General features: G+C 43.7%; 1 protein-coding gene across 1 annotated transcript in view; it reads left to right on the forward strand.

The window, feature by feature from the left end:
• The window catches only part of LOC308321232 (leucine-rich repeat and fibronectin type III domain-containing protein 1-like protein), a gene marked incomplete at both ends in the record, with an annotated part of 178,844 nt that overhangs the window by 150,353 nt on the left and 4,857 nt on the right, over window positions 1–23,634 (forward strand). Inside the window, one exon of the mRNA XM_080772071.1 lies at window positions 15,643–16,424. Within this exon, the coding sequence (XP_080628197.1) occupies window positions 15,643–16,424 (782 nt within the window). The remainder of the gene's footprint in view (window positions 1–15,642; window positions 16,425–23,634) is intronic.

Genomic DNA, 23,634 nt, shown 5'->3' on the forward strand with positions numbered 1-23,634 from the left:
TTTAGAAGCCTTTTTTTTTATAATTCTCATCAGTCCAAAATGGGTTAACCCACGCAGAAGCCGAGCACAGTTCACGCAGAAAACCAAAGATACATGATCCCCATCCCCATCGCGTACAGATAATATTCCTGTCAGCGGCTTGGATCTTTCTCATGTTCAGTTTTTCTGTAACTGACCCCCGGAGGGTTATTATTGCCAATGCTAATGGAGAGAAATCTGACTGTTCTCACATATCACTACAGATATGTCTGATTCATATCACCCAAATTAATTTCTACTTGCAAAAAAAAAAACGTTCAGATTGTCTTGTAGGAGTACGTGGGCGAGGAAAATATAATGTTTGTTTTTTTAAATCTTTTGGTAAGTTTTTATGAAAATGATTGAAAATGTCAATCAGATTTCCTATAGGCCATTTTTATGGATAACATGGTAAATGTGTAATTACTTCACTAAAACAACTTAAGGATTCATGTATTCATTCATATATGGTTTATTATTTGGCCTCAGATCAATTATGAATAATATTTGGCCTCAGAACAGTATACATTATGAATGATAACACCAATAAGCCATATTTTTTTATCAATTTTATTAAAAGAACAACATTAAAATCTGTGCAAGTAGTAAATAGTACTAGTAGTAAAGTAAGTAAAAAAGAACAAAAGAACAAAATTAAAATCTGTACAAGTAGTAAATATACTAGTAGTAAAGTAAGTAAAAAGGAACAAAATAACTAAATAGTAGTAAATAGTACTAGTAGTAGTAAATAAATCTAATAACCTAAACCATTTTCACTGGTCAGTGGTCACATAATAGCCTACTGTAAATGTGTTTTATGTGTAAAAACCCTGAGCCCTGGATCAGTGGGACTGCAGAATGACTGCGTGTGAATCTGCATGATGTGTGAACAGTGGAGGAATGGAGGAAATTGAATTGGTTTGGGGGGGTGTGGGGGGTGACTTAGAGCGCTTGTATGTGTTAACCTTTTTAGACCTGGGGAGGATTCGACAAAGATGGTTCCTAAATCCTCACAGTTTTCTGCAAAAAACCTCTGTTTCTATATATGTCAGTGGTGCTCAACCTTTTGAATTCATGTCAAGCGGAACCTACAGAATTATCTGTAATTGGCCGCCGACCCACCATCTGATAATATGTATAGTTCCAGGGAAAGATTTGAGCTAAAAACTTTCGCGCTGAAAGAACATTCAAAGATAATGCGTGACCCACATTTTCACGATTTTTCAAAAATAGCAGACCTATATACAAGCTCGTAGCGCGGCACTCTGTAGCAGATCTGCTATTTTTCAATAGCTAAAGTATTAACATGGTGCATGCTTAAAACACCAAAAGGTGTTCTCGCCCAAAATGTGTTAAAACCATATGTCAGGTTGTACACGTGAAGCTTTGCAGAGTCGCTGGAACGCAGTGGAGCCATTATTTCCCGCAGGGGGGTTGGGGGGGATGGGGACGCCATTGAAGTGTGCTGCCCCCCCCAAGGCCTCGATCTCAGAGGTCCCATGTGACGACTCACTCAGACAGAATGAATAATTACATGGCAAGCTATTTTCATATAATGAGGACCCATAGCGACCCATAGCATGCCATGAGACCGATGTAGGTCTCATGGGAATATATACCTGGCCTATAGCTGCCTTGCAACATTATTTATTATTAATATTATTTTTCAAATAAAGATAACATAAAGACATATACTCTTGTCAATCATTACAAATGATTTCATCATATTAATATTTTCTTATTTCAAGATCTATATCAAATACTATGTACTGTACAAGGAAAATATTCCACTGTTTTCATAGATAGTGGCGCCTGCTTATGGGTTTAAGACATTTCCTTAAAGGTGGAGTGCCACATTTTTATTTTTTTTCCAGTTTTGTATGTGTCTATGAGGTAGAACGGAGTAGAACCGCTGCTCCTTCGCCTGGAAAGGAGCAAGCTTAGGTGGTTCGGGGCATCTGGTTAGGATGCCTCTCGGGCGTCTCCCTAGGGAGGTCCTCGACGCACGTCCCACTGGGAGGAGACCCCGGGGCAGACCAAGGACCACGTCCCACTGGGAGGAGACCCCGGGGAACATCTCGGGATCCCCCCAGGAGGAAGTCACTAATGTTGCTCTGGAGAGGGAAGTCTGGAACACTCTGGCGGAGCTGTTGCCCCCGCGACCCGACTACGGATAAGCGGTTGAAGATGGATGGAAGGATGGATGGATGGATGGATGGATCAAGCAAAAGTAGTGAAAATCGCCGTGTTCACGATGTGTCGCACGGTCACCGCAACACACCGTGAACTCGTTGTAACTCACCATTTCTGAAGGGGAAAAAAAAACGTCTTCCCTGTTCCCTGAAACGTAACGGTTTCAGACTTAACCCATTTTGTGCGGGAACCCCAGTTGGTGTTAGCATTATGCTATGCTTTAGCTATTGAAAAATAGCTGATCTACAAGTTCATAGTGCGCCACTGAGTGGCGCGCTACGAGCTTGTAGGTCTGCTATTTTTGAAAAATCGACTGACATGGAAACATATAGCTTTTTCAGAAAACTGTCAGGATGCAGAAGACATTTTTAGAGTCTGATCTCAGGTCAGAATGGAAAACTGTCAGGATGTAGAAGACATTTTTAGAGTCTGATCTCAGGTCAGAATGGATTAACAAGGTTTCCACCCGACAGGCATGCAGTGACATTAATATGTATCCACACATTCCTTCCTGCATCCACTGTTGTATTCATGCCTCGACGCTCTTCTCAGAGTTGGAACTTCATTTCCGCTGTCGGGCAGGACAGCGTTTGGCCCTTCTGTGAGCTGTGTGAGGGCGGGGGACTCAGCTGTCAACCCCTGGCCTTGCTCTGCTCTCCTCCGTCTCTGGGGGAATAATTGGCACATTAAATTATTTAAAAATCAGGCAGGGGGCACATTATCATAAATATTCACTCGACGCTCTGCTTAGATCAACAGTCAGGACTCGGGGCGCTTGTGTGACAGCCACTCTGTGTGCACGTGTGTGTGTTTGCGTGTGCGTGCACGAGTGTGTGTGTGTGCGTGCGAGTGTGTGTGTGTGTGTGTGTGTGTGTGTGTGTGTCTGTGTCTGTGCGTGTACTCGGGCGGCACGTGTGTGCCGTGCGTGCATGTCAATGTTGGGTATGTTTATTTTGAGGATTCAGAATTGGATTCCTTGATGGAACGTGTTTACAAACTAATCTCTCTCTGTCAGACTGTCAACATCCACAAATTAATGCAGACGGTATGAAAATGTAGGTATACTGTGCACGCACGCACGCACGCACGCACGCACTCACGCACTATCACATCTGTACTGATGCACAGACGAGTGGCCAACGCAGTGATCTCACGGGTCAGTCCGCCGTTCCCTCAACGAACCTGACGAGACGCAGAGTGTCGCTAACGATGTGCTAACGAGTTAAGGCTGCCGATAACGAGCCCATTAGCAGGCACTAAATGCCCATTAGTGTGTCCATAATGAAGGGTGTCCTCAGACTGAAGGCTTTGACGGCCCGCCAAGTAGTGCCACACAGAGCTTCTTATGCAAATGGTCTTCATGAATATCTGCTTTTTGTGGCGTCATTTCACGTACTGAACCTTGTTGTATTTCCTCCCGTAAAAACACGCCCCTGTTTCAGCCCGGGGGTCAGGGGGTCAGAGGTCAGGGTCGGACTGAAACAGTGGCCCACATGAATAATAATAATACTGTTTGGTTTAACCAAGGTTCGCTCTGAAGGAATATATATATATATTCAAAGATTTGCACCACATTTTCACGATTTTCCAAAATAGCAGATCTCTACAAGCTTGTAGATCTGAGATCTGAGATTATGTGGAAGTTACGCGGAATGTCTACTGAGTGGCAAAAAAACTACTTTCTAGCCTTGACAGCCCCATACATCCAAACGGAAAAGTGCTGTATGTGATTGCATTAAACAACGTCAAGCGACGCTATAGACTCAACTTGCCACCGGCGGGGGTTGTGTGTCTGTATGTTTGGGGCTAATATTGCACTGACGAACCAATCGACACAAAATATAAAATGCACGCACGCACACACACACACACACACACACACACACACACACACACACACACACACACACACACACACTCTGAGCTGGGCATAGGAGGGGGACTAGCGCCCCTCAAAACAAATAAAAATAAATAAACCCCAGTCCATCAACTATATGGTATATGAATGCATTTACTACCATGACAGTTGCCAGTATAACGTTCATTGGAGAATCTGCAGAACAGAGAGACACAGAGAGACAGAATTCCAAGTCCAAGAAGTGTATAATGTTGTATTCTGTATCCTGACACTGTACGCAGGCCGTAGTTTATCCCTAAACTTCTTTGTCTTTTATTTTTTTTACTATTTTTAAAAACTTTTTTGAATAGTTCAACTATAGCCAAATCTACATTGACACGTTGTGACGAAAATGGAGCCCATAGTCTAGACTGGAGCAGTGCTGATTTGGGCAGCACATTTTCGTCATAGTCTTACTCTTTACTTTACATTTGAGTCACCCGGAATGTTTTAGTGTTAGTGTTATAGTTTTAGTCGACTAAATACCATAAGATTTTAGTCAACTAAAAGCTACAGTCCACTATACAGTTTTTTACTGGAAGAGACGTCAAGAGGGAAACAGACCCTGCACGTTGGAAACGTCCCTAGTGGGGAAACACAGTGATGTGTCATCATGATGGAAAACGTTCCGCCAATTAAAATCCAACTGTCAAACTCTGCCTCTGACGGAGCGCTCCTATAGAGCAAGGATGGCCTCCTCTTAGCTCGCTTAGCATTTTTAGTTCGCTTGGCATTTTAGCTCGCTGAATATATAGCATCTAAAATAGGCCGGCAGAGCGGACATGCGTCACATTAAAACCAAGCAGTGATATACCGTTAATATGATGTGAGCATGTTTGTTTAAAGTGGGACATTTGGTATATATATTTTTTATTGGCCTACAATATTGTCTATATACATACATCCATGAATCCACTTGCTGACCGGCTGTTAGCATTGGGCAATCTTTTTTATAGGGGTTTCTTGTGACCCTACCATTAAAGGAGACGTAGTTGTTACGTCCCCACCAAAAAGGTCCAGGTGTTATTTTGTGCAAAAGCTCCTTATTGGCTATTTCCCTACCATAAGCCCTAAATGAATTGCATTTAATTGAATGGGAATTGAATGGGGCTATGGGGTGTTGTGCTAATTCGCTTATTTCCATCGCTCAAAATTATAATTTCTTTGTATATATCCTCTCTTCATAATGTAAATAATATCCCAAGAGGCACACTTTACTACTTCTTTCGATGGAAATAAGCGAATTAGCATAACACCCCATAGCCCCATTCAATTCCCATTCAATGCAATGCAATTCATTGAGGGCTTATGGTAGGGAAAATAGCCAATAAGGAGTTTTTGCACAAAAAAACACCTGGACCTCTTTGGCGGGGACGTAACAACTACAAAGAAAGGTAAGAAAGATAAGAAAGCATTCTAGCATGGCATTCTCCTTTAACATCCTATGGCTGGCGAAATTGTCAAAAATGTCAAACTGTCCTTATGCTTTGTGACGTGTTCTAAACTATGGGGGTTTTCAATATTCTGAATCTATTCCAAGCATTAGTTCTGCACAACAAACGGCCATAGACATCATGACAAATGAGGTCATATTTCCAAAGTATTTCACGAATAAAATGAATAAGTCAAATCCAATTCCGCGCCACAATTCCTTCTGACATCACGCACAATAAATTATGTCCATCATGTACATATATGCAGCACATGGGCGGCGGTGGCTCAGCGGTAGAGTGGCCGGATGGTAACCACAAGGTTTCCAGTTCGAACCCTGTGGGCTCCCCCAGAGTTAGTGTCGAAGTGTCCTTGAGCAATACACTGAACACCAAATTGCTCCTGATGTGCAGGTTGGCGCCTTGCATGGTTTCTGCCGCCATCGGTGTATGAATGTGTGTGTGAATGGGTTAACCCATTTAGACCTGACGAAGATTCTAAAAATGTCTTCTACATCCTGACAGTTTTCTGCTAAAAGCTATGTTTCTATGTCAGTCGTTCTTCGATTTTTCAAAAATAGCTAAAGCATAACATAATGCTAACACCAAAAGGGGTTCCCACCCAAAATGGGTTGATGCACAATATAATGTAAAGCGCCTTGTATAAAGGCCCTATATAAATGCACCATTTACCATTCACATGAATCGATTCACACGCGGGACAATATCCAAAGCAGATATATATATATATACTGTACAGTATATGCTCGGCTTCAGCTCAAAATCAACGTGAGGTGTACGTGCTGCAGACAGTCGCTTGACTTCACGCGAGCGTACAGTATACAATAATATGGAAAGTGGATACGCTCCGCTCGCTGTGAAGGGCAAAACCACGTTATTTACACCGTGATGGCGGTCCGGGGAAGGATTTGTTCCCCCAGCGCAGCACTGTGACGGTATTCCTTACACTATAGCAGAGGCGACTGCAGGGATTATAGCTACTGTATATACTTTGAAAGACTTGAAAGACAAAATGATTATGAAATGTATGGAACGTGTGACTTTGTAACACTGATGAAATGACAAAATGATTAAGAAATGTACATTATATTTATATATAATATATATATATATATTATATATATATATATATATATATACACACACAACACAATGAAATATTACATTTTTCGCCGTGGGACGATCTCACTTAATCTCACTTAACCAGATGAGTGGCATGGTGTGCGAAGTGGCCGTCATTATATGACAATTATAGTGTTAGTGTGAAAGCAGTTATGAAATGAAAATAATGAAAAACAAGAGACGTGTGTGACTGTGTGTGTGTGTGTGTGTGTGTGTGTGTGTGTGTGTGTGTGTGTGTGTGTGCACTTATAATAAGTACATAAGTAAATGTAAGTTTATTACTTTACACTACTGGTTCAGACTATGTTCACACATACAGACCCCTCCCTCCCCGGACGCGGTCCTATAGGGGTCTAGGGGTGTGGGGGGGGGGGCTGGATTTAGACCCCCCCCCCCCCCAAGGTCAACATTCTTCACCCTGCAAAAAGTAAACAGTTTAGATGATATTATAAATAATGCATAAGTCTGAGGAGAAAAAACACCCGGATAATGACTTTGACCTCGGGCACCGCCGTGCCACTGCACCAGTAGAGTTATTTGTAGGGTCTGTCTGTTGCCCTTTGTGTTAAAAAATAATATATATATATTATTTGAGTCAATATTAACCGAAATAACCGATTCAATAACTGAAATTGCAGTTTAAGAACAATAATGTTATATTTTAATAGTATATTGAAAATGTATTGTATAATTGGGTGTATTTATAGAGTTGTTTGTGTTTGCTTTTTGCATTTTGTGTATTCTAATGAAAAAAATCATCTTTTGTTAATCATAAACGTTGTAGCCATTGTAAGAAAAGGCCAATGGCTCACGCTAGCTATCTTTCTCGAGAAACATATATACCTGTATTTCAATCACGATGCGATGAAAATTCAGAAATCAGATCCGAACCTCGGATGTCTGATCAGCACAATTGTCACTGCGGCAACGTGTGTGACTTTGACTTTGACAGCGACCTAGTTTTACAGTAAAGAGCCATATAAAGAAGATCCTAATTCTAACAGTATAGTCTATGCATGCGTGAGCATGTTCCGTGCGTGCGGGGGTGTTTTCAGCAGACAATGTGTTAAAAGCAGTGGCGGAAGGTTTCCTAAAACGGCAGTGTGTGCCCCCCATTTTTCGGAGGAAAAGGAACAGTTCTGTTCCCCCGGACATTGTTTGGGGGATATTTTAGCTGAGATGGCTCTTGTTTGTCAAGTCTCAAGTCAGTGTGGAGATACCCCACGTCCGGCGGTGTTGCTGACCCTCCCCTCCCCTCCCCTCCCGGCTCATGGCTCTTCACAGACGGGCCGACGGTACACAGACAGGTACACAGACAGGTATACACAGACAGGTACACAGACAGGTATACACAGACAGACAGCAGCCTCTCCGCTGACCGTGTCAGTGTAGCGTTGCTGCAGGAGACGTGAAGTGTGAATGAACCGTGCGGTCACTGGAACAAAGCCACCGTATTAGCATTTGAATACCTGTTCTAGTGTGAACACCGTAAAGGTGTGTGCCTATAGTTACTACGTGACAAAATGACCAGGGGGAGGGGAGCTTCAGCCTTCATTATTATTATTTTGTCAGTGGGTGCTTGTGCCCTCCCGAAGTTGACGCCGTTGGTTAAAAGCCATGTCATTGTAATGTGTGTGTGTGTGTGTGTGTGTGTGTGTGTGTGTGTGTGTGTGTGTGTGTGTGTGTGTGTGTGTGTGTTTGTGTGTGTGTGTGTGTGTGTGTGTGTACGTGCGTGATTGTGCGTGTGTCCGTCCGCTAGACTTTATTATACAATTTACAACTTTAGGCGCTCCTAATCCAGAGTGACTCACACACAGTAAGAACAAGAACAACACATTGTAATACTTTCTCACCAGCTTTATCAGTTTGTTAATTGGCATCACTTCATGTGTTGCTGTTACACACAGCCTCCCCCAGAGGATTTTACAGACAGGCACTGCCGTAGACAGCTTGTTGCACACATTTAACCCATTCTGGGCGGGAACCCCTTTTGGTGTTTTAAACATTATGTTATAATTTAGCTATTGAAAAATAGCAGATGTACAAGCTCATAGCACGCCACCGAGTGGCGCGCTACGAGCTTGTATAGGTCTTGTATAGGTCTGCTATTTTTGAAAAATCGTGAAAATGTGCCTCAAATCTTTGAATATATATTGTTACAGAGTGAACATTTTAACTCAATTCTTTGCTTCTGGGTGAGGTCCCTGGAACAACATATTTTCAGATGGGTGGTCGGAGGCATATTACATGTAATTTTTGGGGTCCTTGACATTACATATTTCAGAAATTTGTCAGGATTTTGAAGACATTTTTTTAATTTCGACGTCAGGCCTAAATGGGTTAAGGGCCTGTGCAGGAAGAACAGCTTGTTCTGTGCCTTCCTGTAGTGTAGAGCATAGGTGTCTTTCAACAGGTGGTCCGCGGACCGCCGGTGGCCCGCGAAGGTATTGCATGTGGTCCCTGCATGACCGTGCATTTAGTTATGTATAGGAAAGTGAAGATTTATTTACCACTTCCAAAATCTCCAGCACTTGCAAACTCACCTGCAATGCATTTATCGACAGGAAGTATAGCTCATAACATAGCCCAGTGGTTCCCAAAGTGGGGTCCGGGGACCCCCAGGGGTACCTGAGGGAGTTCCACCTTGTTTGTGTCACATTCAAATGTTTTGGATTTTCATGTGTTCCTTGGTTTTGAGTTAGTTAGTGTTTTACTTCTTTGTGTTATACTGTGATTTTGGAGTATGCATTTTCCTTGTTTCGTAGTTGCAGTTCTGCTTTACACTGTGCACCTTTATTTTGTAGTCTTTGTTCTGTGCCTTCCTGTCTGCCCCTGTAGTTATGTCCCTGTCTTGTCTCACTAGTCCTGTGATTGGACCTGTGTTTCCACCTGTGTCCCCCTTAGTTCCCCAGCCTATCCCAGTGTTGATTGTCAGTGGTGTTCACCTGTGTCTATAGTTATCCCTATATGTCTATTTATATGCCCTTGTGTGTTCAGTTATCTGTCGATTCGTTGTTTGTTGTCACTGTGTTCAGTCGTGTTTTTGAGCTTACATGTTTCCAAGTATTTAGTTTATTGTGTTTTCCTCGTGCCAGTTCCCTGTTTCCCTGCATTGTTAAATAAATCTCTTGCAACTGAATTCTGCCTCCGCTGCTACTGTCTGCACTGCTGATATGGTTCCTTCTTCGCATTTGAGTAAATTATGCGCTGTGACTGGCCAGTCGCTGTGATTGACACTAACCCTATCCTTAACCTCAGTAAAACTATACCTAAACCTAACCCTAACCCTAACTCTAACCTCAGTAAAACTACCATACCTAAACCTAACCTTAACCTCAGTAAAACTATACCTAAACCTAACCCTAACCTTAACCTCAGTAAAACTATACCTAACCCTAACCCTAACCTTAACCTCAGTAAAACTATACCTAACCCTAACCTTAACCTCAGTAAAACTATACCTAAACCTAACCCTAACCTTAACCTCAGTAAAACTATACCTAAACCTAACGCAGTGGCTCTGCAGTTGGGTCCTACACCTTCTCTGCCCGGCACCGTGACAGTTTGTTTGGACAAGGTGAGGCGTGCGTGCGTGCGTGCGTGCGTGCGAGAGTTCTGGGGCTGAACCCATTAGCTGAGTAAATGACCCCGAGATGACTGCAGGGATCAGCTATAAGTTGCCCTGAAGCATTTTCTGCCCAGACCACCAGACTCTCACCTTTTTAAATGCCGTGTCACACTTCTCTTACACAAGATCCCCAAATCCAAGGCACACCTATAATTATTGATGCCATAATTATTAATCCTAAAATAAGCATGCAAAAAACAGAGAGAGTCAGAGTGCTTGCCAAGGAGTGCATGCAGGCCAAAGTTACTTGTATTACTGGAGTAAATGAAAATAAATAATCTCAGCTTTCATCAGTGTTGAGTTTCTCCCCCACTGGACGAGTTGATATCATTACAGAATGAGCTCAGTCTGTGTTGAAACACACTATTGTCGGATGGACATCTTGTACAGTGTAGTAAACAGTTTAGTTGCATATCCCATGTTTCGGTGCTGCTACGCTAATACCTGCTATTTGTTTCATGTGTTTAATTCACTGTTTTTTTTATAATTATGAAAATATATTGCGGATTTGGTAACGAGGCCGTCACGTTATGATGACGAAACCGGAAATGGAGCCGTGCTCTGGGAGAATGAGTTTTTGAGTTTTTCTCTTCAACACATGGGACTATCTTCTCGCGGATTTTCGTGGATCAAAGCTGCAAATAAAACAAGTTTGGCTATATTAGTCTAAAGCTGTCAATGTGTTATGTGTTAAGTCCAAAACAGTTACTTAGAACATGTGTATTACCAATGGATCCAATGTAGTTATTATTTTTTACAATACTTCAGAAAGACCCATTTCCGGTATGTTTAAGCCAGAATACTACCCGGTTTGATTTAAGCTTGTAGTTTTTTCTGCCGCCATGCCCGTTGACTCTGGTCATTGTAGTTAATTCGCTGCTAACTAACTACAATGACAAGACACAGCATGATCAATACATGGTCAATACATGATCAATACATGGCCACGCCCCTGTTTCCCTGGACAAAGAGACATCAGTAATTAATCCATTTAAATGCACTTCAACAACCTTGGGTTTGTTTTCCTGAAAGGACTCTGCACTCATGTATGCAAATGATACTCAGTCTGCCAAGCGTGAAAGGCTCTGTCATTGAATAATGGCTTGCTGCATATACAGAACATTTTAAAGCTTTGTTTAAAACAAAATAATAATACTAATTTCATATTCATTAAGCAAGTGCCATAATCCCCTTTCAGAGAGTTTGTTTCATTTTCCCCCCCTTCTTCTTCGTTAGGCTAATGTAACACCTGTGCTCACATGTCTGTTCTCGATGTAACCGATGGACTTAAGACTCAGCACTGCACCGGCTTGGTTTTATTTCAGACCTGGCAACTTTGAATCAGTTGAAGGGTTCTTGAGATATGCAAAGAACAGATCAGGCAGACAGGCAGACAGGCAGGCAGACAGGCGGCAGACAGACAGACAGACAGACAGACAGACAGACAGACAGACAGACAGACAGACAGACAGACAGACAGACAGACAGACAGACCAAAGTCTCCTGAACTTGAACACAGCATTTTGCATTGAACTATAATGTGTTTATAAATCCAGGTCGTTACACCGTATCTCCACTAGCTAAAGAGCGCTGGGTTTGCGCTCCGAAAATAGCTGATCTAATTTGGGGGTCCTTGACAAAGTTTGAGAACTACTGATGTAAAGAACAGACTTTCTGTCATGAACACTTTCGGCTGTTGCAGAAAGATTCAACGATTGTCTGCATATACGTTTATAGAGGCCTATATATTGTATACAGACCATAATGAAGGAAAACACTTTTTTTTATATTTTTTATCCCATGATTTTGTAACCCATTTTTCACCCCTGTGTCAATCATCTAATGTGATCCTGGGCTCGACACACCCTCCGCCAACCTAGTCCCCATATATGGGGGACAAGGGGAGAGCAACGGACTTGAACTCATGCTTCCTTCATGGAAAACCCATAACACTGAATACGAAGCATACCTCTGCTTCCCTTTACAAAGCACTGCTATGCCTTCACGCCTTCGCAATTCTCGAGATATCTATTATCTTTCTACGCCAAAAGAAGAAATGTTTTGCAAAATCCATTCTCATGAATATAGCGCCCGTCAGCTAACTTGACACGTTGTGTGATGGTCGATGTGAGATAATGTCAATCTCCCCGTTTTGTTAGTGAAGTTAAAGTTTCACTTGACAGGCAATTTAGTGGATGTTGCAAAAAAGATCACACCCGTGTGAACAACTGAGTGATGCACACGTCTCTCTCGTTTTTAACTAAAGTCTTTGCTTCTGAGGGGTTCCTGGAATAACATATTTTCAGATGGGGTCCTTGACATGAAATATTGAGCACCACTGATACAGAAACATGAGGTATTTCAGAAAACTGTCAGAATTTAGAACAATTAGACATTCTGCTTTAATTTCGACGTCAGGCCTAAATGGGTTAAGTCGCAGCCCAAGGCAACAGACATAAAACAAGGATAATACCACACCGAGCAGAGGCAAAGCATTGCTTATTTATTATTGTCTATTTATTGTTCCGTATATCACCGTATACATACTGTACATGGTTCTGTATTTATGCTCTCATTTCTGCATTACTGTATACTGCACTTCTGGGCTAGATGTCACTCTTCATTTCATTGTCAAAGTATGTTTATACTGTGTGCAGTGACAATAAATGGAATCTAATGTAATCTAATCTAAAATGAAAACACACATACAGTATAATAATAATAATAATAATAATAATAATACAGTATACCCACACATTGCTGACATGTGGAAGGACTTAACGTGACAAACATGTCTTTGAGAGTACAACTCTTCAACAAAGAAGCAAGAGCAATTAAATTAGTGTGCAGCCTATTTGCAAATAGTCCTTTGCAAGAATTGGCTGTGAACAAAGAACAAATATGCAGTGCGTGTGTGCGTGTGTGTGTGTGTGTGTGTGTGTGTGTGTGTGTGTGTGTGTGGGCGTGGGCGTGTGTGTGTGTAGGTGCATATGTGCATGTTAGCTTGACTTTCAACAGAGGCGATACGAACCACCTGACAATGAACCCCCTATGCCACGCACGCACGCACACACGCACGCACGCAGCCACACCCACAGAAGTAGAGGACACTCGGAGGAGAAAAACATGTTTTTTGGTCGAATGTAGAAATGAAATATTGGTTTATGACAAATTCTGTTAGTCTTTAGTGGAGATCTGTGGAGGAGGATGCGAGAGAGGAGTAGACAGAAAGCAGATCCGACAAAGACACCGTATTTAACACAACAAACCAACGAACCAAACTGTTCTGTTCTGTTTGGTTTTGAGTTTTTATTTCTTTTCTGGCCTAACTTTAGCTCCCCCGTGACACTGGATTGTGAGAAAAAGACGAAGAGATTTACTTTGAGAGGAGAGGAGAGGAGAGGAGAGGAGAGGAGAGGAGAGGAGAGGAGAGGAGAGGAGAGGAGAGGAGAGGAGAGGAGAGGAGTCTATCTGTTCAATCAAAGCATGATGGTTTCTGAGTGTTTGTGAATAAATAAAAAACCCACAAACAAAAAGCTTATGAATTCTCAGTCTTTGGGGAAATAAGGGAAACAAGGTGTCTGGCATGGGATGCTTCAGGCGGCACAGAATAGGAATATATAATGGGAGAGCGTGTGGTCTTGAGCTGCAGGGCTCTCTTGCCGTTTCAACAACATCGAAAGGCAGAATTTCAAATGAAGTACGTGGCGTGTTTTCTGGCGGTGTTTCATTTGGTTCGGAGCTAGACAGCATGCAGTCGAGTCGTCCGATGTGCAGCCATGTGGATGTTAGCCTCGGAAACCCAGACGTTTTTTATTTCCAGGGAGGAAAAACAAAAGTCTGGGGCTGAGTCCACTTCAATTCGGCATAGAGTAGCGCAAACATCGATCACTGTCTGCTGACAGCTACAGTGACTTCAGAACAATGGACAGCTACAGTGACTTCAGAACAATGGACAGCTACAGTGACTTCAGAACCATGGACAGCTACAGTGACTTCAGAACCATGGACAGCTACAGTGACTTCAGAACCATGGACAGCTACAGTGACTTCAGAACCATGGACAGCTACACTGACTTCAGAACCATGGACAGCTACAGTGACCTCAGCACCATGGACAGCTACAGTTACTATAGAACCATGGTTACAGCTACAGTTACTATATAACCATGGACAGCTACAGTTACTATAGAACCATGGACAGCTATACAGTTGGTCTATTTTACAGAATCACAGAACAACGTTTCAATGTTTTCATTTTATTGATAATCAGCGTGCCGTATATCAACATAAAGTTTAATTATGTCACCACATAACATTTTTATATTTGCATCTGATTTTCATTGTCCATATGGCTGTACATAACCTTTTTATGTGGCCTATTTTCTTTCACACAGAATCAGAGCCCAGAGTTTGAGTGAATGTATAATTATGTGCAGGGTGTAATTTATATATAGATGTGAGGGGACTTCATTTAGACAGTACTTGGTTTAGACCAGTCATTGGTTAGACCAGTCATTGGTTTAGACCAGTCATTAGTCCTACAACTACAACCTATCTCAAACCCTCACCCTAAACCTAACCTCCCACGGGAGGCAGCACACCTAAACCTTAACCTTAACCCTTGTCTAACCAATGACTAGTCTAAACTAAGTATTCACCCCATACTTCTTAATGTTAAAATAAAAGATCTCTCTCACACACTTATGCCAGTTCATGTGCCAGTGACCACCCTCCCCTGTGCCAATGTTGGTACCCTACCCCACCCGTACCCTACAATACCCTACCCTACCCTACCCCACCCCACCCTATCCCATTGTTACCAGGGGTGATAGGGCCATACGACGTACCGGGCATATTTCCGGTGGGCCGCGACCATATTTTTGGCAGGCCAATAGGCGGCAGGCCACCGGGAAAAAGGTAGCAGGCCCGGACCTGCTGCCGTTCTGCCAGTGCCACCATGATAATTTCACCGTACCCGTGAGTGACAAATAAACCCTCTTCTGTCTTGAATCCTTTTGCCGGCATCATTCTTGTGAGAGCAAAACAAAGGGTTGTGTATATAGTTTGTATCATTTATGTCCTGTAAAAGTGGCGGTTATTATTAGGGCTTGTTTGTTAGCGGTTAGCACCCGCTCCTCGACAGAGCGGGCGCTATAGTTTCTGCTATATCTGCGCCCTGGTTGTGGTGGGCCAAATTTGCGCGAAAATGACCGGGGCCGAATTTTCTGTCCCAGTCCAGCCCTGATTGTTATACTGTGCACTGCTCGCCATGCACGGACTAACCCCGCCTCCTCTCCTCTCCCCCCCTCTCCTCTCCTACTGGCTATTAGGATGATCCCGTCCAGCAGCAACGACTTCCTGGTGCGCGACCTGGCGGCGGGGCGCTCCTACGACCTCTGCGTCCTGGCGGTGTTCGACGACGCCGTGACCTCGCTGACGGCCACGCGGCCCCTGGGCTGCCTCTCCTTCACCACCGACACCGAGTTCAGCCAGTGCCAGGCGCTGCACGGGCACTTCCTGGGCGGCACCATGATCATCATCATCGGCGGCATCATCGTGGCCTCGGTGCTCGTCTTCATCATCATCCTGATGATCCGCTACAAGGTCTACAGCCACGCGGGGGGAGGGGGCGGAGCCCCGGGGGGCGGGGGGGGGAAGGCCGGCGGCGGCGGCATGCCGAGGCCGCAGAGCAACGGGCAGGGAGGAGGGGGAGGGGGAGGAGGAGGGGGGCACCACGCCCTCCCTCGCTCCGCCTCCAAGATGACTGACAGCTGTGTGGACGAGGGCGCCATGTCCCGGGCCATGTCTCCCATCTCCCAGAGGGACACGTTTGGGGGCGCCATGGCCCGGGCCATGTCTCCCGTCTCCCAGAGGGACACGGTGGCGCTGGTGGTGCAGGAGGAGGAGGAGCCTAGCGGCGGCGGCGCCGCCGGGCGCCACCGGGGCATCCTAATGGCCGCATGCAGGACTGACCAATCGCTGTTGGCCAATGAGGAGCTGCTGTCGCCCACCAAGGCCCGCCTCTCCTCCAGGGTCGCCATGGAGATGATGAGCAGGACGCCCTCCTCCTCCGTCGCCAAAGAGCCAATCAGCTCGCCCAAAGAACTGGCAGGTGATTATTACCATAAGCACACATTATCAAACATATCCACATATGGATAACCCATTCTGACCTGAGATCAGATTCACACGAGGTTTCCACTGGACACACACACACTGGTCTGATTAACCCATTCTGACCTGAGATCAGATTCACACGAGGTTTCCACTGGACACACACACACTGGTCTGATTAACCCATTCTGACCTGAGATCAGATTCTACAAATGTCTTCTACATGACAGTTTTCTGAAAAAGCTATGTTTCTATGTCGATTTAAAAAAAAATAGCAGACCTACAAGCTCGTAGCTTGTAGATCTGCTATTTTTCAATAGCTAAAGCACGACATGATGCTAACACCAAGATGGGTTTCCGCCCAGAATGGGTTAAATTATATCTTTGACACAGGCATACAAAATGAGTATTATACAATCACACAAAGAGCCCTAGATGACCGTTGCAGGCCCTGTAACTCTGAAAGTGTATACAAATGGAACCCAGCGGGTCCATGTGGTTCCATTTGTACCCTTTCAGAGTTTTAAGAGGGGTCCTTGAAGATGAAACGTTTGAGGAGAAAGCGCTGTCCTGGTGGACTCCTTAAATGCGCCAGTAAATCAGTGAGACTGACCTTCGGAAATCGGGTATGTGAAAAATATATCTAGATCTTTGTCCACGGAGACATTCATGTCCGTGGACGAACATATTGATGCGTATCCCCACCGGTGGGGGGGGGGGGGGGTGGATAACCACCCTGGAAAAGAAACAGGTTTAGTGCGAACAAGGCCGAGGTGAAAGGAAAGGTATAGCATGAGGGGGAGAATAACCCATTTTGGGGCGGGAACCCCTTTTAGTGTTTTAAACATTACGTTATAATTCAGCTGTTGAAAAATAGCAGATCTACAAGCTCATTGCGCGGCGCCACCGAGTGGCGCGCTACGAGCTTGTATAGGTCTGCTATTTTTGAAAATGCGTAAAAATGCGGCGCAAATCTTTGAGTATAATATTCTTTCAAAGTGAATGTTTTTAAATCAGGTCTAAATGGGATAAAATGATAGGAGAGCTTAGCGGTTAGCGGTATAAGGTAACAGTTAGCGGTAACAGCTTAGCGGTTATAGCGGTAAGGTATAACAGTTCATCGCAGAAGAAAAGGTACGGCGGAAAAGGAGGAAGCGACGAGGCACAGTTGAGCGGTGTGAAATCGAGCAAGATGACAGGGATTGGCTGTCTGAGTGAGTGTGAAAAGACTGAGGGGGGAGGGGTGTGGTGAGAGACACTGCTGCTAGGGTGCCAATTGGAAAATGAGAGGACTTTTGTGCTTGTGTGTGTGTGTGCGTGTGCGTGTGCGTGTGCGTGTGCCCGTGCATGTGTGTATGTGTGTGAGAGAGAGAGAGAGTGTGAGTGTGTTTTGTTCAGTATAGACTACAGTATAACGCTTGCAATGGGCAGACATTGAATTCAGAGGACAGGCATTATTTTAGAGGTCGTGTCAGACCGACGCCGTCTCTCTGACAATTATACAACGCTTTTTATTGTTTGGTCTTTAATCCGTGTATATAGACCTGACGTCGACATTTTGAAAATGTATTTTTTTTCTTCCTGAAAGACCTCATGTTTCTGTGTCAGTGGTTCTCAATATTCCATGTCACATGGTCAACCAACAATTATAATGTAATTGGCATCTGAAAATATGTTGTTCCAGGGACCCTCCCAGGAGCAAAGATGTGAGTTAAAAACTGAATTTAGGGTTAGGTTTAGGGTTAGAAGGGTTATAAACACTGACAACGCAGCACCAAGGCCAAAGCACAATATATAAATATAATATAAACACTGACAACGCATGCACCAAGGCCAAAGCACAATATATAAATACAATATAAACACTGACAACGCATGCACCAAGGCCAAAGCACAATATATAAATACAATATAAACACTGACAACGCAGCGCCAAGGCCAACGCACAATATATAAATACAATATAAACACTGACAACGCAGCGCCAAGGCCAACGCACAATATCTAAAAGAAACAAGTTTCCTATCAGCGTCGGCGGAAACTTAATAACCCAGCCGTGCACCTTATTATCCTTTACTTTCTCCTTGGACGGGAGTTCTCTCTGTTTATGTCGTGATCTCATCCTCTGTGGGGAAAAGTCATTTCTGGAGAGGATTCTGAGTAATCGATGAGATGTCCTTGGGTCACCGCGCCTTGCAACAACAGCATAACACTGCAGTTGAGGCAAAGCAGGGCAACTTTATTTCTATGGAACCATTTCAAACAGCAAGGCGATTCAAAGTGCTTTATTTACACAATATATTAACCCATTTTGGACTGAGGCCGATTAAAAAAAAAAGGCTTCAAAATCCTATTTTTTTCCTGAAAAACGCATGTTTCTATGTCAGTGGTTTGACAAAACATTTGTGTTTGGTGTGGGGAGGGGGGGCACCACATGGTTTGACAAAAATGTTTTGTCAAACCATGTGACTTCCATTGGAAATGCATTGGGGGGGGGGGGGGGGGGGCGAACATTAAACACGGACAAGACACAAGACAAATGTTGTATGCGCATGTTGCAACAGTGTGAGTGAGGCCTTATGCTTCACTCACACCTGCACAACAGATTGTTGTATAGCTGATGCATGAGACTTATTGACTGATGCAAGCTTGCAATGCATTTCCAATGGGAGTCACATGGTTTGACACAACATTTTTATTGTATGAGGTGGAGGGGGCCAGTCTCAACACAGCCGAAAGCCGCACAACAAAAATGTTGTGTCAAACCATGTGACTTCCATTGGAAATGCATTGGGAGCTTGCATCAGTAAAGAAGTCTCATACATATTGCATGCATCAATGTTGTATGCTAGATGTAAAGGTGTGAGTCAGTCCTAAGGCTTCACTCACACCTGCACAGCAGATTGTTGTATAGCTGATGCATGAGACTTGTTGACTGATGCAAGCTCGCAATTAATTTCCAATGGGAGTCACATGGTTTGACACAACATTTTTGTTGTATGAGGGGGAGGGGGGGGGGGGGGGGCAGTCGAAATGCAGCCGAAAGCCGTACAACAAAAGGGTTGTGTCAAACCATGTGACTTCCATTGGAAATGGATTGACACTTAACCCTTTGTTTACATCTCGCATCCAACAACGTTGTATACTAGATGTGAAGGTGTGAGTGAGGCCTAAAGGCTCATACATACTCCAGTTTTAGGGGATAGCTTATCACCGCGGTGTAGTTTTTAAAGGGTTGGAAAACTACACCATTACGTCAGTGGCGCGGTGATGATCAGCTATCACCGCGGACACAGACCCATCTCTCTGTTTTTACTATCAGACTATCAGTCTTTTCACTCTGGAGCTATCACCTCCCGTTCACTGATTGGTCTAGAAGTTGGATAAACCAACAGGGAGGCGGGGTCAATCCTTAAGGACATCACCGCGAGTATGATGGCCTCAACTCTCATCACCGTTTTAGGTGATAATCTATCACCTAAGATGGTGATAAGCTATCACCTAAGATGGTGATAAGCTATCACCAAAAACTGGAGTATGAATGAGCCTTTAGTGTTCTTGGGTTAATAGGTAAAGTGTCACATGCCTGAAGTTATAGAAGTGACGTTATGGCATACCTTTTCAGTAGAACATTATGAAGATAATCTCCAATGACATTTGAGCCTATATATCGTCTCCTCAGACTGGAGACATTCTCTGTCTGGAGAATATCGTCTCAGGCACAACGTGTTATAGCGTGTGTCAACATTTCCTTTGTATCTTATATCTTCTATGAAGGTTTTCCTTTGATCTATCACCAAATTGCTTTGAATGTACGTGACTAATGTGGTTCTATCCCATTCTGGACGGGAACCCCTTTTGGTGTTTTAACTATGCATGATGTTCTACTTTAGCTATTGAAAAATAGAAGATCTACAAGCTCGTAGCGCGCCACTCGGTGGCGCGCTATGAGCGAGCTTGTAGGTCTGCTATTTTTTTTTTAATCGTGAAAATGGGGCGCACATCTTTGAATAATTATATATTCTTTCGGAGCGAACGTTTTTAACTCAAATCTTTGCTTCTGGGGGGGCTCCCTGGAACTACATATTTCCAGATGGGGGGTCGGTGGCCAATTACATATAATTGTTGGGGTCCTTGACGTGAAATATTTAGCACCACCGATATAGAAACATGAGGTATTTCAGAAAACTGTCAGAAAGACGTTTTCTTTAATTTCGCCTAAAATGGGTTAAATTCCCCTTTTTTTCACAGGAGAAAATATGTAAATCTGCACCAGGTTTTTCAGATTTTGAGCTTTCCATTATTTAACGGTTTTAACCCATTCTGACCTGAGATCAGATTCATACGAGGTTTCCACTGGACACAGACTGGTCTGATTAACCCATTCTGACCTGAGATCAGATTCTAAAAAAATGTAGATTTTTCCAAAAATAGCAGACCTACAAGCTCGTAGCACGCCACTCGGTGGCGCGCTATGAGCTTGTAGATCTTCTATTTTTCAATAGCTAAAGCTGTTTGATGCTAACACCAAAATGGGTTCCCGTTCAGAATGGGTTAAAAGAAAAAAAGGCCGATTGCGCAACAGCAGAGCCTCCTTTAGCCCATTTAGACCGGAGCTCGATTCTACAAAATGTCTGTATTGACAAAATGACAGTTTTCTGGAAAACCTATGTTTCTGTATCAGTGGTTCTCATGCTATTTCATGTCAAGGACCCTTAGAATCATTATGCATTTGGCCGTCGACCCCCATCCCAAGATATGTTGTTCCAGATAGGGGATCGCCCAGAAGCAAAGATTTGAGTTAAAAAAACGTTCGCTCTGAAAGAATATATTGAAAGATTCGCTTCACATTTTCACGATTTTTCAAAAATAGCAGACCGATAAGCTCGTAGCGCGCCACTCGGTGGCGCGCTATGAGCTTGTAGATCTGCTATTTTTCAATAGCTAAATTATTAACATAAGGCGTTCCTGCCCAAATTGGGTTAAGGATGCTAAGCAGACCTTGACGGTCTGCTCGTTTTCCTAGAGCGGAGCCGAACAAAAGCTCCGGGAAAAAGCGGAGGAGCATCTTTTACGGATTACCTCGTGTGTCTGAAATACCAAATTAACCCGTTTAGAACTGACTTTGAAATTAAAAATCAAAAAATCCTGACAGTTTTCTGATGAACCTATGATGTTTCTATATCAGTGGTGCTCAGCCTTTATCATGTCAAGGACCCCCCCAAAAAATATATATTATGTAATTGGCCGCCGACCCCAATCTGAAAAGATGCTATAGTGTTCCAGGGGGACCCCCCTAAGAAGCAAAGCGTTCACTCTGAAAGAATAATATATATTCAAAGATTCGCGCCACATTTTCAATGTTTTTCCAAAGAAATAGCAGATCTACAAGCTCGTAGCGCAGCACAAGCTTGTAGATCTACTATTTTTCAATAGCTAAAGTACAACAACATAATGCTTGAAACACCTTCCCGCCCAGAATGGGTTAAGTTCCCAAAGCGTAACAGGTCGCGTATAGATCACAATATCAAATCTGACGTGACTTTGACTTGAGGTTCTTTGTGCGTTTTCCTTTCCATTAGATTAGGTGGTTATATAGACGCATCAACTAAATAAAACCAAAGCATCCTCTGTCGGGGGAAGCCACAGCTGAGTGGGTAGTCGGGGATTCAGATGGTAAATGGTGCATTTACAGTATATTGCTCGCTTTTATCCAAAGCGAGGAAACCATAATATGCGTGCAAGGCACAAACCTGCACATCGGGAGCAACGTAGTGTCTTGCTCTTAAGCTATAGGGACACTTTAACGGGGGCGACTGTTGCTCAAGAGTTAGAGCAGGTCGTCCAATGATCCGTGGGTCGGCGGTTCGAATCCCGGCTCCTCCTCCTGTCTACATGTCGAAGTGTCCTTGGGCAAGACAACTGAACCCCAAATTGCTCCCGATGTGCTGGTTGGTATACCTTGCATGGCTTCCGCCGCAATCGGTGTATGAATGTACGTGTGAATGGGTGCATGTAATGCACAGTCTATGTGAAGCGCCTTGGATAAAGGCGCTATATAAATGCACCATTTATACCATTTAACACTAACTCTGGGGGAGCCCCGGTTCGAACTGCAGGGGAACCTTGCGGTTCGGTCACTCTACCGCTGAGCCACTGCCGGATGGACCCTGCCCCCCCCCCCCCCCCCCCCCCCACATGTCACCGACCAGTCTATACAATTTACAATTTAGAGCGATGTACATTAAGCAAGAACCAAAAAGCATGGGAATACATCACATAAAAAGCATTTATCATGAAACATGCGTAAGCTAAGAACGTAACAGTGGAATATCTATATAATGAAACTATACATATATATACTATACTATGCTATACATAATGTACTATGACGTGCTATGACTACATACAATGCAATTATAGTGCTGTCTACAGAACATGCTATAAGTCTGTATCAAATGCTATCTAAGTCTACAGAAATGCTATCTAAGGGGGGTGGGGTAAGTGCTACGGGCCATGATGGAGTCTGAAAAGGTGGGTTTTTTAGACTACGGCGGAAGATTGGGAGTGATGCTGCAGTTCCGACTGCAATGGGAAGTGCATTCCACAGTTTTGGAGCCAGAAGGGAGAAGAGTTTGGGACGTGTGGAGCGTTGTTGTCCCGGCGTTTTTAGTGAGGGTACTTCCAGCTTTCCCTGCGTTGGCTGATCTGAGTGCGCGGGAGGGTTTGTCGGGTTCAATCAAACTTGCGAGATATGGGGGAGCCATACCTTTGGGTTGCTTTGAATGCCAGCATCAGAGTTTTGTATTCTGTGCGGGCAGCGACCGGGAGCCAGTCTATATGTATTGTTGTTGTGCTTCGTGTTGTCGAGAGGAAGTATATGGATGTTAATGATAAGTGATACATTCCTTAATTCCCCCACAATGTTCTCAGTTGATTTCCATGGCTTAAGAGCAGAAGAAAGCTAAACCTTTACTCAGCCAGAGTAAAGGGGATTGTAGTGTGAGTGTGCGCGCCTGTAGTCAATTAAACATCGTTAAGCTTTGTGTTTAACAAACTACACTACAACTACAACAGAAAGTAACATTTTGAATCTCTATACAGAGCTTAAAATGAACTGAAACAACTCATGAGGTATTTGTTTTTTCCTTAGACGATGTAATGCAGACATATATAAGGCCTGTACTTCTGTGTCTCAATGGACAAAT

This window comes from Protomyctophum bolini (genome assembly GCF_963924005.1).
Source record: "Protomyctophum bolini genome assembly, chromosome: 9".
Classification (NCBI taxonomy): domain Eukaryota; kingdom Metazoa; phylum Chordata; class Actinopteri; order Myctophiformes; family Myctophidae; genus Protomyctophum; species Protomyctophum bolini.